Source organism: Ctenopharyngodon idella, chromosome 13 (assembly GCF_019924925.1).
Source record: "Ctenopharyngodon idella isolate HZGC_01 chromosome 13, HZGC01, whole genome shotgun sequence".
NCBI lineage: Eukaryota > Metazoa > Chordata > Actinopteri > Cypriniformes > Xenocyprididae > Ctenopharyngodon > Ctenopharyngodon idella.
In genome coordinates this window covers 16,633,258-16,646,890 of record NC_067232.1, presented here as the reverse complement: position 1 = coordinate 16,646,890, position 13,633 = coordinate 16,633,258, and the positions used below count along the sequence as shown (strand labels likewise).

Genomic DNA, 13,633 nt, shown 5'->3' with positions numbered 1-13,633 from the left:
TTTAGGTTTGTCACATGAGGATCATTTTAACAATTATTTTAGCCATATGAAATTAGTTCATTCATACAGAGAAAACAGCTTCATAAAATGAGCCATTTGCATTTGTCATGAGAAGTTTGTCTATGGAGGACTTTATTGGGATTTTTAAAGCAATATTACAAGCAAAAAAAAAAGTCACAATTTACTACATCTCTTGCAAGACTTTATAACATTCAAACACACATATCAAGCTGGATTCTCTCACACACAAAACAAAAATGGCAAAAAAAAAAAAAAAAATCCTAAAACAATCACAGGGAAAAATCAAAAATAACCTATTACTCTAAATATCACCTTGGTGGTCCAGCTTGGTGATTAGGAACAACTGCATTGACTGTCAGTGTAGTCAAGGATTCTTCACACAGCTCTGCTCTAAATCCAGATGCAAACTACAGCATCACTGAAGGACTGAAGCTTCTCTGTCTGCCTGTGATTACTGACAGTATTTATAAAAAAAAAAAAAAAAAAAAATGGCATCTTGGCACACTGAGATCATGCCAACATCAAACCAGTGTCCAAAATAGTGTCCACACTCATCTCTGCTATCTCACATAAACAACAGAAATAAAACTAAATCAGATAACAATTTCACTTAGAAATACAAAATGCACAAATTTAAAAGCAAAAAAGGTTACATGTGGAGTATTTCTAAGGTGTAAGAGCGAAGCAAAGCCTTCAACACACTTAAAGCATCAGTCCTCATTTGCTTCCAACAAGACAGAAAAAACAGTTAACACTTGAAATGGAGCATTTATATGATAAGAACCATCAACATGAAGCAGACCACCAGCATGAGCTCAAAAACATACAAGATCATGAATTACCAAAGCAGCACACGACTCTGAAGGTCAAATTAAAGAACTGACTGAGCTACAAGGCAGTAATATAGTTAAAATAAAATAAGTCTGTAAAAATGCTACAATCAAGATCTTTATTTTGCCCCCCAGTTTGAAAACACAAGAGTAAAATCTCTGCAAAAAATCCATCAGCGGTATAGCTTGAAGCCCTTGTGCATCTGCTTTAGACATGATCTGGTCAATGTAAACGGTTTCATCTCATCTACTGATGCTTTCAGTGTGTGAAGAGCTTTGGCATTGGTGCGGCATATGTGTGTATAGGTCTAAACAGGTTGTACTTAAGAGTTGGTAATCATTTATTTTTGCATGTGTGGTTTCTGGAGTTGTGCGGGCTGCTTGCGTCCTGAATCGTTCTTGGCTGATGAAGAGTAAATAAAGTCAATGTCCATTGGAAACAGCCGAGCAGAACTGAGAGAGATGTCCGAGTCCAAATTCAGCTCCATCTGGGTTTTAAAATCAGCATCTCAAACGCCTTCATATACACTTTGCAGCAGTATCCAGATTAAGAGCTCACCAAAACATAGATCATCCTGTAATAGAAACACCAGAGAGAAACATAAGCACAGCTATAGGGTTTCAAATGAAACACTTATAGATTGATCAATTTAATGTAGGGCTGCAACAACTAATCGATAATGAGAGTCGTCGACAGCGAATGTCATTATCGATTAGTCGCGTCTGCCCACCGTGCACGGAATACTTCCGCCAGTCGCATCAAATTACAACACTGAATAACACATTTCTATGGACAAAATACATTTAAAAATAGTGGATTAATATTAATTTTGCTGAAATATCTGTTGTTGGGCGTTAAATTTAGGTTTAAAAGTCAACATGTAATTCAAGTACTTTATGAGATAACTGCGTGTAATTGAATATAAATTTAAGACGTTTCTTAGATTTACAGGATAAAGAAATGACAGTAACAGGTTATTGTGTCTAGAGTGAATGTGTGTGTTCCTGCAGAACATCCCTCATATCTGTTAACACTGAGTTTGTGTTTTTGTTTTTCATTATTATTATCATTTTTAATGTAGGGATTTAAACTGTCTTTTTGCTTTACAGCTCTTTTGCATATACTGTTGCATAGATATAGATAATGTTTTCTTTTCATAGCATTCATGTTTGTTTGAAGGACAGCATTGGGCAGGATGTGAAATAGTGTGTTTTGTCAATAAAATAAAATACGATAATCAGATAAAAAGACCAATATCTCAATCAAAAGAATCGTTACTTGCAATCCTAATTTAATGTGTCCTTGCTGAATAAAAGTATTAATTTCTTAAAAAAAAAAAAAACTTTTGAACAGCAGTGTATATAAAATTTTAAAATATACATATATATTGTTTATATTTAAATGTTTCTATATGTTTGATAAACCGTGAAACTGTACACACCCGTAAAGATAGTAGAAAAACGAGAGGAGGTAGAATGCAAGTTTGCACCAGCCCTCCTTCTGACAGTATGCCAGAATATCTGCGTTCATTATCGTAGTGGGGTCATACAATCCAGGTCCACTCATCACAGGGCGGCTCATATACCTGCACACAAACAAATGCTTTATGTTGCACTTTGAGCAAGAGACAATGCTGACTAATAACTTATTAACTTTAAAAACACTAGCTTGACACATCTGCTGAGGTGCTTGATATATAGCCAACAAATTTGAAATGTGCGTTTATCTATGATCGGTTTCTGTGAACGCCCCACCCACCTCCAGACATGATAAGCCAGCAGGGGCATGTTGAGTCCAAGCGTCAGCCACTCTGCGGCGCACAGGAACATTACGCAGAAAAACACATGGATGAGGTACTCCGGCAAGACGAGCTAAGGAAACATAACACATGGTCAGACAAACATACACAGATCCACCTCAGAGACAGAGTTCTATTACGCCTGAAGCCTGTCCCCCAAATCTAGCCAATCAGGTGTAAGAATCATTAGGATTACCACCAACCCATAAGCCATAGTACTTAATGATCTATGCACATCTAAATCTCTCTAAACCTCAGAAGAACCAGATCTGCTGAGAATAAATCCTTATTTAAAGCAATAATAAATAAAACATTAATAATACAACATTTCAATTTAAAATCAAACAAGTTACTTTAAATTACGGAGTACAGATTGCAAAATTCTAAATAAAAAAATAGTATGTGAAGAATTCAAGAGTTTAGAATTCAAAGACCTTTGATCCATTTAAGAACTTATGACATCATCAAGTTCAAAATTCAGACCAACTAGAGAACCTATTTCTACTCAACCTCTGGAACAGGGAATTTATCATATCCCAAAGCTGTTGAGGTTTGTAAAGAGCACACTATACCCCATCTGCTTTAGATTTTGTTAAATATAGAGTGCTGAGTTTCTCTTATTAGGCAAATAGAACATCTGGCCATTAGTAAATTACTGAAAAAAAAAAAAAAAAAAAAACAAAAAAAAACAGATGAGTCGACATTTACTACACCCCCATCCCCCAGCCCACATACAAAGGTATGGGAACAGACTGAGGCAGGATCGTGTTTTTTTTGTTGTTGTTTTTTACAGGGAAACAATGCCAGGCAGAGTGAGAAGAACAGCCATGCTAAGGAAGGGAGCAGCTACAAGGACCCCAGGCTGCCCCTGCCATGCCTGATCATAACCGGTAAATAAAGACAACACATGAAGCCCATGCAAAAAGAGGGAAAAGTGTTTGTTCTGCTTTTGCCCAACACAAACACATTGTAAAAAATTAAAAATTCAAACTGTTGATGGTGATTATGAAGTAAAAATGCCTCAAAACCCATGTGATCGGACACATCCAGCCAGAAATACCCACTCTAAGGCTCAACTCTAGATTAATGTGCACCAAAGATGCTCACTACACCTGCTCTTCTTTCCCATCCATCATTAATCTCAAGTATACTTGAAATAATGACTTCTCCTGCATGATCTTAATGGTTGCGACTGTTTTACAGCGGTGCCAAGTTTATAAAAATACTTTCTAAGCGAGACATCATAAATGGAGTTAGTCGCTCTGGGTAAAGAGCAAACGAAGGGGGTGGGGGAGACAGAACGGCACATGCATGTTCTGAGCATTTGCAAGTCTTTTCAGTTAACACTTTTTCCCTGTAAACCACTGTCTTTCCTACACTCAAATATGCACCTGCGCAGATGACATCTGTGCCTCCACCCGACCCCACACTAACAGACTAAACCAGCCAAACATGAGGAGATATAAGCAACCCTAAAGGAGCAATGTGTTTTGTTCATTCAGCATCTGTGATGGCATCTGCAAAAAAAGACAAACTCTGTAGTCAAGTGGCTTAATTGGCATAAACCAGGTCCTGTCTCCCTGCTTGGCATGTTTGTACATGGAGGTGTTAGGCTAGTTAACTGAAAAGACATTTGTAAACACTCCGCTCGTGCACACAGAGAGACTGTTACTGATCTTAAGCTGAATTCTGGTACCAACCTTCAGAGCAAGCCTGACCCTTTTAATTTTTTTCACCCTGTCAACTGTCTTTGAGCCAATCAGAGGAAAAAAGGTAAAAAAGTAAATATTAAGAAAATAAAAGACAAAATGCAAATCAGAAAATCGAACGAAAGTAGTGTTAGTGTTGGAAAGCAACATTCACTGCAGATGATTTCATCGATTAGCAGAACAGTGTTGTGATAGAAGAGAAGAAACAGGAGTGCATGCATCACCCGGCATCTCACCAAAACTCTCACTTACCGGGTTTAACGTGTTACACTGGTCTATAGGATTCTTATAGTCAGTCTTCAGCTCATCAAATGCAATTATCTAAAAATATAACAGGGGGAAAAGTTGAATTCATGATCCAGGAGTAAACATACAAGCATCATTTCCCTCATTATCATATGTCAGAAATGTGTTATTCTTTCAGAAGCAACACTTCTGAATGTTTTTTAAACATTCAGAAATACTCTTGTGCTGAATAAAATTGAAAATACAATTAATTTATAAACAGACTATAAAATACTGACAAACAAAATATTTCATGAGATTTGTGTTGCAAGAGAAGTGATGGGAGTTTAAAATGCTTTAATATGGGAAACACACAATTGCTGAGTCAGAGAGCTTTATGCTTTTCTGTTTCTCTTTGTTTTGCCTGACCTGTAATCAAAGGGTTAGTTCACCCAAAAATTAAATTTCTGTCATTAATTACTCACCGTCAAGTCGTTCATTTTCAGAACACAAATTAAGATATTTTTGATGAATCCGATAGCTGACTCAATAGACAGCAGTTTAACAACTTTCAAGGTCCAGAAAGGTACTAAAGACACCATTAAATTAGTCGACGTGACTACAGTGGTTCAACCTTAATTTCATGAAGTGACGAGAATACTCTTTGTGAGCAAAAACAAAAATAACGACTTCATTCAATGTAATCAACGTACCAGAATGACACAGGTCAGAAGATATTGTTTAATAAAGTAAAGTTGTTATTTTTGAGGGGGGTTTTGCACACAAAAAGTATTCTCGTCGCTTCATAAAATTAAGGTTGAACCACTGCAGTCACATTGACTAATTTAATGGTGCCTTTACTACCTTTCTGGACCTTGAAAGTGGTTGTTAAATTGCTGTCTATTGAGGAGTCAGACAGCTATTGGATACCATCAAAAATACCGAAGATGAATGAAGGTCTTATGGGTGTGGAACGACATGAGGGTGAACTAACCGTTTAAGTATTGTGTCTTTTTGACTCATTTCAAATACAGAAAATATGCTGTGTATTATCCTGTTTGCCTGAATCAAATTCAGGTTATAATTATTTACTCAGGAGAATTAGTAATTAAAGGTTTAATCTATTACCAAAAGTAATATTATATAAAATTCACTCTTCCCCTTATTTAACTCTTATTTAACAATATTCCAGTCACTATTTTGACATGCGTAAACATTTGAATGCATTTCGTATATTTGAGTCAAGGCAGAAATGTGATACTAGTTCTGCAACTGAAGGCGTTTATCTCTGAAACAGGTTAATGACATCAAGCAGCATTGAAGAGACATGAACAATGGTGCTGTTCTGTCCGCAAATAACTCTGAATGTGACTTCAATTTTAACAAAAACATAACAGTTCTGTCTAATTCTAACATGCAAAGGCCCAAAAGACGAGATGTACACTCATGACAGACTTCACTACATCGGCTTTTAGTTATTTTTTACCGTTATATTTAGCGTTGTTGATTTTAGCTACAGTTCTGATTTATCACTGATCTGTAAAACACTATATACACGATAGCCAAACGGGAGCGCGCCCCATCCGCCCGTGATCACCAGTAATAGATGCGACAAACTGATAAACAGAGAGTGCATTAAATGTGGCTAACTCTGTAGACAATACGTTTAAATAACGTACATAGAAATACCCTAGTTGTTTAACGGAAGAATAGCGGTAATGATAATAATGGGTGTCACCAGGTTGCGCTCGTGCCATTCATTCGCGTTGGTCTCGCGATCTGCTGTATGTTTAACTAATTCCACTGTACGCCGAGTATCTGTGTTCAAAACCTCACCGAAAGTATTGGAGTTCTATTCAAAACACTTACATGCCAAATAGCGAAGAAAATAAGCGCCGCCGTCAGCAGGAGCGCCAACATATAACAAAAGGCCGCGAATGTGAACGCCATTTTTCGCTCATGTGGAATTATCCAGACCGACGACTGCTGTGACGTCGAGACAGCTGTACGTCACGTGACTGCAGAAGTCACATGGATATTTGAAAAAACGCGAGAGCAGTGGAAACCCCAAGTATAAATAAAAGAAAATTTAAAAAATAATAATAATTTCTCCAAACCCATATGTTTTTCGTGGAGCACAAACATTCATATTATGTTCACATATTCATAAAGGCCACGTCTATCAGACTTTAAAAGGGACTAAAATAACACGAAGTAAAAGAATCTACAGACATATCATATTCCAAATCTTCTGAAGCCATATGATAGCTTTGTGTGAGGAACAGACCAAGATGTAGGCTGAAAGTCACTGATGATCTTTCTCTCTGCCAAAGCTCTGAAATCTTATGGTGTCTAATTGTTTAACTTTATTAGTAAACATAATGCTTAACGCCTATTTTTAAAAGGCTAAGTGACAAAGATGCATACTGATAAATAAATATTCCTGTGATAAATAAATAACATTAAAAGACTTTATAAAAAAACTGACAAATATTAATCACAAACATAAAAGCTTAAAGAGCCTAATAATCTGAGTGTTGCAATGAAAGTGATGTGTGTTTAAACTGCTTTAATATGGAAACACAATTGCTAAGCCAGAGATCTTCTTGCATTTCTCATTGTTTTGCCTGTAAACCATCCCAATTTTAAAAAATATGCAATGTATTATATTGCAATGTGTTTTGCTGAATGTTATTCATGTTACTGTAGTGGTCGGTAAATAACCCAGCCAGACAGATTAAATCAAAACCACCTGAAAACAACTGTGGGTAGAACTTTTTAATGCTTTGTGGCATTAACCTAATACTGTTTTACTAATGCAAACCCAGCAGTCATGGAAAATTGAATAAATTTGCCACAAAGTAATGAGCATGGCAAAATCACCCTATCTTTTTCAAATGGAATTACATTTTCTCTTAGCAGATACTTCCTACCCAAGCTGTGTAATGCATAAGTCTATGTGGCAGTAACCAGGATAGGTAGGTCTTTTTATTGCACTCCTAAAAAGTAATGGCTATTATTCAGAATAGAATAACGTATCATTCACTCCCACCCAACTTCAACCAGTAAGATACTTGGACTTAACATATGACTTCAAGGGTAGTTATATTTTGTATGACATTATTTCATCCTTTGCTTTCTATACAAATGACTGAAAAACGCTACCATGAAATAAACACATACGATGCACACTGCAACTAAGAAATTTAAAAATAAAATAAGGTATGAACATCAATCAAGAACACTCCAGTTAAGCACATGGTCAAATTTTCAAAGGAAAAAAACCTTCTATTTAATTATTCAAAACAGCAGACAAATGTAATTGAGACACATATTGAAAGGTTAACCGTTTTTCTGATTTGAAGAGATTATAAATGATCAGGAAAAGCATCTTCAGTCATTAAAAATTTGATGTTGAACACATACACATTTCACTACTGTATGGGACATATCATGTGATGTCCACATCATAAACCACCAAAGTGAGCAATCGGTGTTTAATAGGAAACAGCACTAATCACAGGTGTTACGGGTTCTACAGATGTACAGAGATGAGCCTGACCCACATTAGAGCTCACAGATTCTGAAAGACGCGAGATCTGCAGAGGTATTACTTATCGAAACCACAATAACATCACTTCCTCCAACTATTTGTATTACTCTGTTAAGCTGTAAACATTTAATACATTTCCAGTGTTTACATTTAGCCAATAGAATGATTGTTTTTACATAAATATGGAAATAACGATGCTTTGCATAAACTCAAGAATAATGACACCGGCTTTATTCCAGCGTTTAGATGGACAATGATAAAGAGGAATTCATTACGAGATGATGCCATTGGCAGAATTAACACTATAGCATAGCGAATCTCTGCCACTGTACATCTAAACCTACACATTTCAAAAAAAGGTGGGACAGATCGTCTGGGTGATGTATACCTTGCCCCCTTTCCCAAAAACAATATATCAATAAAAATGAGTCCCAGAACGCCCACCCAGTTGTCCTCACAGATTCTAGATCTTTAGTGGAGATTTGTTTGTCAGGCTGTGAGCACAGATTTAAAAAGGCAAAACAGAATGAATTTATGACACTCAAGAAAACAGGTCAGAAACAATAATCAAATGCTCTCTCCCAAAAATATCAGTAAGACTTCTGAACCCTTCACCTACCGTTACAGTTCAACAGATATCAAAACAAAATAATTCATGTTTGGTCAAAATACTCCAAATTACAGGTAGAAAATGCATTATGAAGGAAGAAAATGTTTGGCCCTTAATCAGGCATTACATGAAGACTTATGTGATTTTACACCATAACTGGCAAAACATATCACATGTTAAGAGTTTTACGATGTTTAAATCTGTTGCCATGTCATCTATCAAGAAGGATAGCTGACATGAGATTGCCTAAAATCACAACGTGTCGCCCATCTGTCATAGCAGCAAGATTGGACCACCTGTGCAGGCCAGTACATATTTTACTGCTCAGGGACAAGAGTGGAATGGTTCTAAAATCCAAGGAATACTTCAGAGTACTAATGGCATTTGCTTTCCTATTTTCTTTTCTTTGCACCTCAAATATCTGTCATCTTAAACTGGTACAGGCGGGTTTAGAGTTTGGGCAGAAGCATTCAAACATACACAAACAGACAGTATCAGATGGACTATGGTATTCTCTCCGTTTGGAGGTGATGGTCCCATCTTGGTCACTCTTTAAACATGAGCTTTAGCTTGTTCGGTCTGTTCTTAGCGGAAGAAGCCCAGTTTCTCTCGGAGCCACTCCTCTGTCAGGTCTTCAGTGTTCCTTATCTCAAACACCTGAAAAAAAAAAAAAAAAAAATTATATATATATATATTTACACTGCTGTAAAGAAAAAACATCACTGTGTATAAGGTTAAGTGTGTTAGTTAGAACTCACCTTGGTGAGTTCAACCGTCTGTACCAGTTTGTTTTTGCTGCCAGCATACATCATCTGCTGCTCAGGTTTGCATCCTGGGAAAGTGGGTTTCATTTTAGAGACTTGGAGAAATAGCACATATTACTGAGATTTTTAAACATATAAAAGATTTTCTTTACCAACAGGACTGGAGAAGATAAAACACAGAGGGTAGGACACTCGCCCATCATCGTGCTGGTACTTATAGCTATAGACTACAAATGTGTCACAGGTTAGGGAATCTAACGATTGTTAAATGTTGAATGGAAAATAGAACATTTCTTAAAAGACCCACAAGTTACTAGAGTTTAAATCATGGTACAATAATACAGAGTAACTTTGTTTTAGTTAAGGATATCTGGGCTGTCTCTCTGGTAGCTCGTTCTTCAGATCTTCAGGGGAAATGTCCTACAAGAAATCAAACCCTGGTTTACACCACTGAGCTGTTCAATTGTAATCTCCACTGAAAAGCCATGTATTATGTATTCATGCAATAACAGTGGTTAAATGTGTGTGTGAATTTACCTCATGCTCCTCCTCAAGAATCACCAGCTGTTTGTCTTTATCAATCTTCACTGTAACCAGAGGAGAACACAGCAATATCAACATTCAATCCTCACAGTATATGAGAAAGTGTAAGCTTATGGACCAGTTTAAGTGTGTAAGAATTTAATTTTAGTTCAACTCACTGATGATGGCAGCATTGTTGGTTTCCTTCCTGAAGCGGAAATCACGTAGCTTTTTCACCAGGTCTTCATCCACTTCACACACAACTAAAGATTCACTCTGCACACACACATTCTCATTATTACTATTTTCCACTTTTTAAAATATTATAAAAGCTATCAGCTTTTTAAGTAACAATATTGGAATTATGTAGTGACAATGACATATATATTGGTATATATTATATGTATATTGCTTTCTTTAAAATACCCATCCTTTGTCTACATCACAGCTCAGCACACTCTCAGTCATAACCATACTTCATTAGGTGCGTTTTGAAACCATATTCAAGGGTGTTTTTCCTCTCGTCTTGTCTGTCGGTCAGCTTAGACAAGCATGTCCAAACTTTTGACTAGTAGTGTATAAATAATTGATAAACCTGAGAAACTCCCAATTAATCTCTTTGATTAAGAGTCATACAGGTTAGGGACACACTAAGGGTTTGAGAGCTTGTTAAAGGGGTGGTATAATGCCATTTTTACAAGATGTAAAATAAGTCTCTGATGTCCCCAGAGTGTGTATGTTAAGTTTAAGCTCAAAATACCCCACAGATAATTTTTATAGCATGTTAAATTTGTCACTTTTTGAGGGTGAGCAAAAATGCTCCGTTTTTGTGTGTCCCTTTAAATGCAAATGAGCAGCTGCTCTAAGCAGAGGGCGGAGTTTCAAGAGCTTGTGTTAGCAGCGCCGATTACCTCACGCAGACTCACTGAAAATGTCAGAAACTGTTCCGCCTTTTATGTTCAAACTGGAGTCGGACAATGATGGAGAGACTCAAGAAGAAGTGACGACATGTAGAATGCAACAGGACGTTTCTAAATGGTTAGTTGCTTAATTTATGTAGCTGATGTGGGATATCTTAAAGTCATTCATTAGCATATTCTGTCATGATAATCTATAAATCGCACGTGTGGGAACTGTTGTAAAATGCCTACAGAACAGGTATAATTTAGTTTAATTACAGTTATAACTTATGTTGGCATCTTGCTTTTATGACATGCTATTGCATTTGTGTCATGTACTGTATTGCAATAACATGGCCTCACCCCTTTGTTGCATGTCTCAGGGGCAGGGTTTACATAAATTTTAGGGTTCGTGATGTCACCAACCCGGGAAGAATCTCATTGTAGTCCCTACCAGCCGTTTGTTGTAGTCCTTAAACAGAGAATTCTTTAAAAGAAAATATCTCCCTTTGCTTTGAACTGTAAGCATCGTAACTTTGCAGATGCTGTTTGTGCTCTAACAGCAACATTACACAATAACTAAAGTTAAAAAAGTGAAAACATAATCAACCACCCCTTTAAAGTATATCTAGTGGTTCTAAACCATAGGACCGGTGCCCATAAAGGTCTGATGCAAACTTCCAGGGGGCCCCAATAAGTCTTAAAATTAACAACCTTAATTAAAATGCTAATAATAAAGATTCTAAAGATACTAAAGATAAACTTCATTTATAAGTTTATTTATTTTTTTGTATAACATAAGTAAATAATGTACATATCAGCTTAGATAGGAGGACCTTCAAATATTGTCTTGGACAAAGGGGTGCCTTGGGAATCAAAAAGGTTGAGAACCACTGACCTACAGTAATAATAATAATCATAATCAACAGACAAAGCAGAGAGAGTGGAAACTACACTGTATTTCTTACGACTGTGAAATTGTTATTCTGTTAACAAACCCTAATTCATAACAGTGCTATATTAGCAATAAAACCACCTGTCTACTCTAACACAACAACAACACCCAGCTGGATGGGGACTCACAAAGATTAGGAGTTCGCAAAACTCATGCATCATGACAACCACTGTGGGTCATCACACTGATGTCATCAGGGGAACAATCACTTTCTGAGCTGTTGATGTGGCGGAGGAAGTGGGCAAACGTGTTTTGTCGTGCAGTCCTGGTGGAATGCGAAGAATCTGCTTTTATTTCATTACATTGTTTGCCATTTCTGCTCTGATTAAATTACATTGTTTGATCGTGGCTTGACGTGTCATTCAAAGAAAATGAGCCACACCGTCGCTCAGCAGATTTTCCAACATTTCCTTGAAATACTGAAGTGTGAGCACGTCCCTGCCCGCAACAGGAAATGAGAATTCCCCCGGAGCCGCCGGAATTCCATCATATCACAATTATGTAAGGCAATCCTGTCTCGTGAAAATCCTAAACAGATTTTTAGGGTAAATGTAACGCCAAACGCGCCATTATTTTGGTAAACTTTATGAAGTCGGTGTAATGCAGGAGAGGGTTTGACATGCAGCTCATCACAAAGCACTGGGTGGAACTGCAACAGGGCTCAGAAAAAAAAAAAGCAACCTTTCTAACATACACATATCACATATCAGGCGTACGGCGTTATTTGGAAATGCTTCCGTATTATTATACATCCTACAAGACAACGCCGCCATTAAAATTTTTTTATTAATCCAAGCCAGTTTTTGTACTCACCATTTTCACAGACCGCACGAGCTCAGCAGTGCAGGAGTTTTACCGTGCCGCGTCTCGTGACGTTCGTTCGACCAATCAGAACTCCTGAGCGCGCCAGGATTTGTATAGCTGACTGTTCCAGGATCAGTTCGTTTCACCCATAAAAGGACGAGCTTTGTCTGATCCCAGAACAGCAGTGTTTAGACATGAACTCAGACTGATGCTCATGGAAAGAACTATCGGATGCATGCTTCTATCTATTCACACCTTTCATAATGTGCCCCAAGTGAATGCATTCAATGACTTAAAATTTAGCCATTATTGATTTATTTAGAGTAGTGTAAAAGTAATGTTTAATGTAAAACAGACTTTGACGTTTAAAATATAAAACCACGTAGAACATATCTATAAAAGATTGAAACACTAATTCACACAGTGAGCCTCGTCGAGAATACATAACATTTTGTTTTCGCACCTATTTTTTTTTTATTTAGTATATATATTGAAGAAAATATCAAATTAATATGTTTATCTTTAACTTATATGAAATATAAATGCACCAATAACTACAAACAAAAATTCCAAATACTAAAAAACCCCAAACTATCCTTTGAGCGACAATAAAATTAGACAAATCATGTGTTGTATTTACATTTTTAATTTATATTAAATTGTATTTAGATATTTCCCAAATTTTAGGAACGGGGTAGAAAAATATGAATAGAAAATAAAACATTTTATAACATTTTTATACATTTGCCTCAAAGGTTCACCATCAACATTTTGTCAAACTTCACATCAACATTCGCCAGTTGTTGGAAAATCCTCACCTTTTCAGCTTTTCTCCACCCATTCGTGGAAAGTGGCATTTAGAAAACCGGAAAAGTTTCTAAATCAGTTGTGGGAGTGTGATTCATTTTATTATGGTAATGGTGGTTTTATTTTAAGCATCCC

The 13,633-nt window shown here is 36.6% G+C and overlaps 2 protein-coding genes across 3 annotated transcripts; both read right to left on the bottom strand.

The window, feature by feature from the left end:
* Positions 1-101: 101 nt before the first annotated feature.
* On the bottom strand, positions 102-6,620 carry cnih1 (cornichon family AMPA receptor auxiliary protein 1). Its single transcript, XM_051916496.1, has 5 exons — positions 6,454-6,620; positions 4,612-4,680; positions 2,611-2,723; positions 2,294-2,437; positions 102-1,426 (listed from the first exon to the last, which is right to left on the bottom strand). The coding sequence occupies exons 1-5, from the start codon at positions 6,532-6,534 to the stop codon at positions 1,399-1,401; spliced, it is 435 nt and encodes a 144-aa protein (XP_051772456.1). The 5' UTR covers positions 6,535-6,620; the 3' UTR covers positions 102-1,398.
* A 1,226-nt stretch (positions 6,621-7,846) lies between these two features.
* Positions 7,847-13,563, bottom strand: gmfb (glia maturation factor, beta). 2 transcript variants are annotated; one of them, XM_051916493.1, is made up of 7 exons: positions 13,510-13,563; positions 10,213-10,309; positions 10,049-10,098; positions 9,882-9,931; positions 9,664-9,746; positions 9,506-9,579; positions 7,847-9,404 (listed from the first exon to the last, which is right to left on the bottom strand). In XM_051916493.1, exons 1-7 carry the CDS (start codon positions 13,546-13,548, stop codon positions 9,333-9,335), a joined length of 465 nt encoding a protein of 154 aa, XP_051772453.1. In that variant the 5' UTR covers positions 13,549-13,563; the 3' UTR covers positions 7,847-9,332. The 2 variants fall into 2 exon arrangements, with proteins under 2 accessions (XP_051772453.1, XP_051772454.1); XM_051916494.1 differs by lacking the exon at positions 13,510-13,563 and adding an exon at positions 12,701-12,855.
* Between the last annotated feature and the right edge of the window lie 70 nt (positions 13,564-13,633).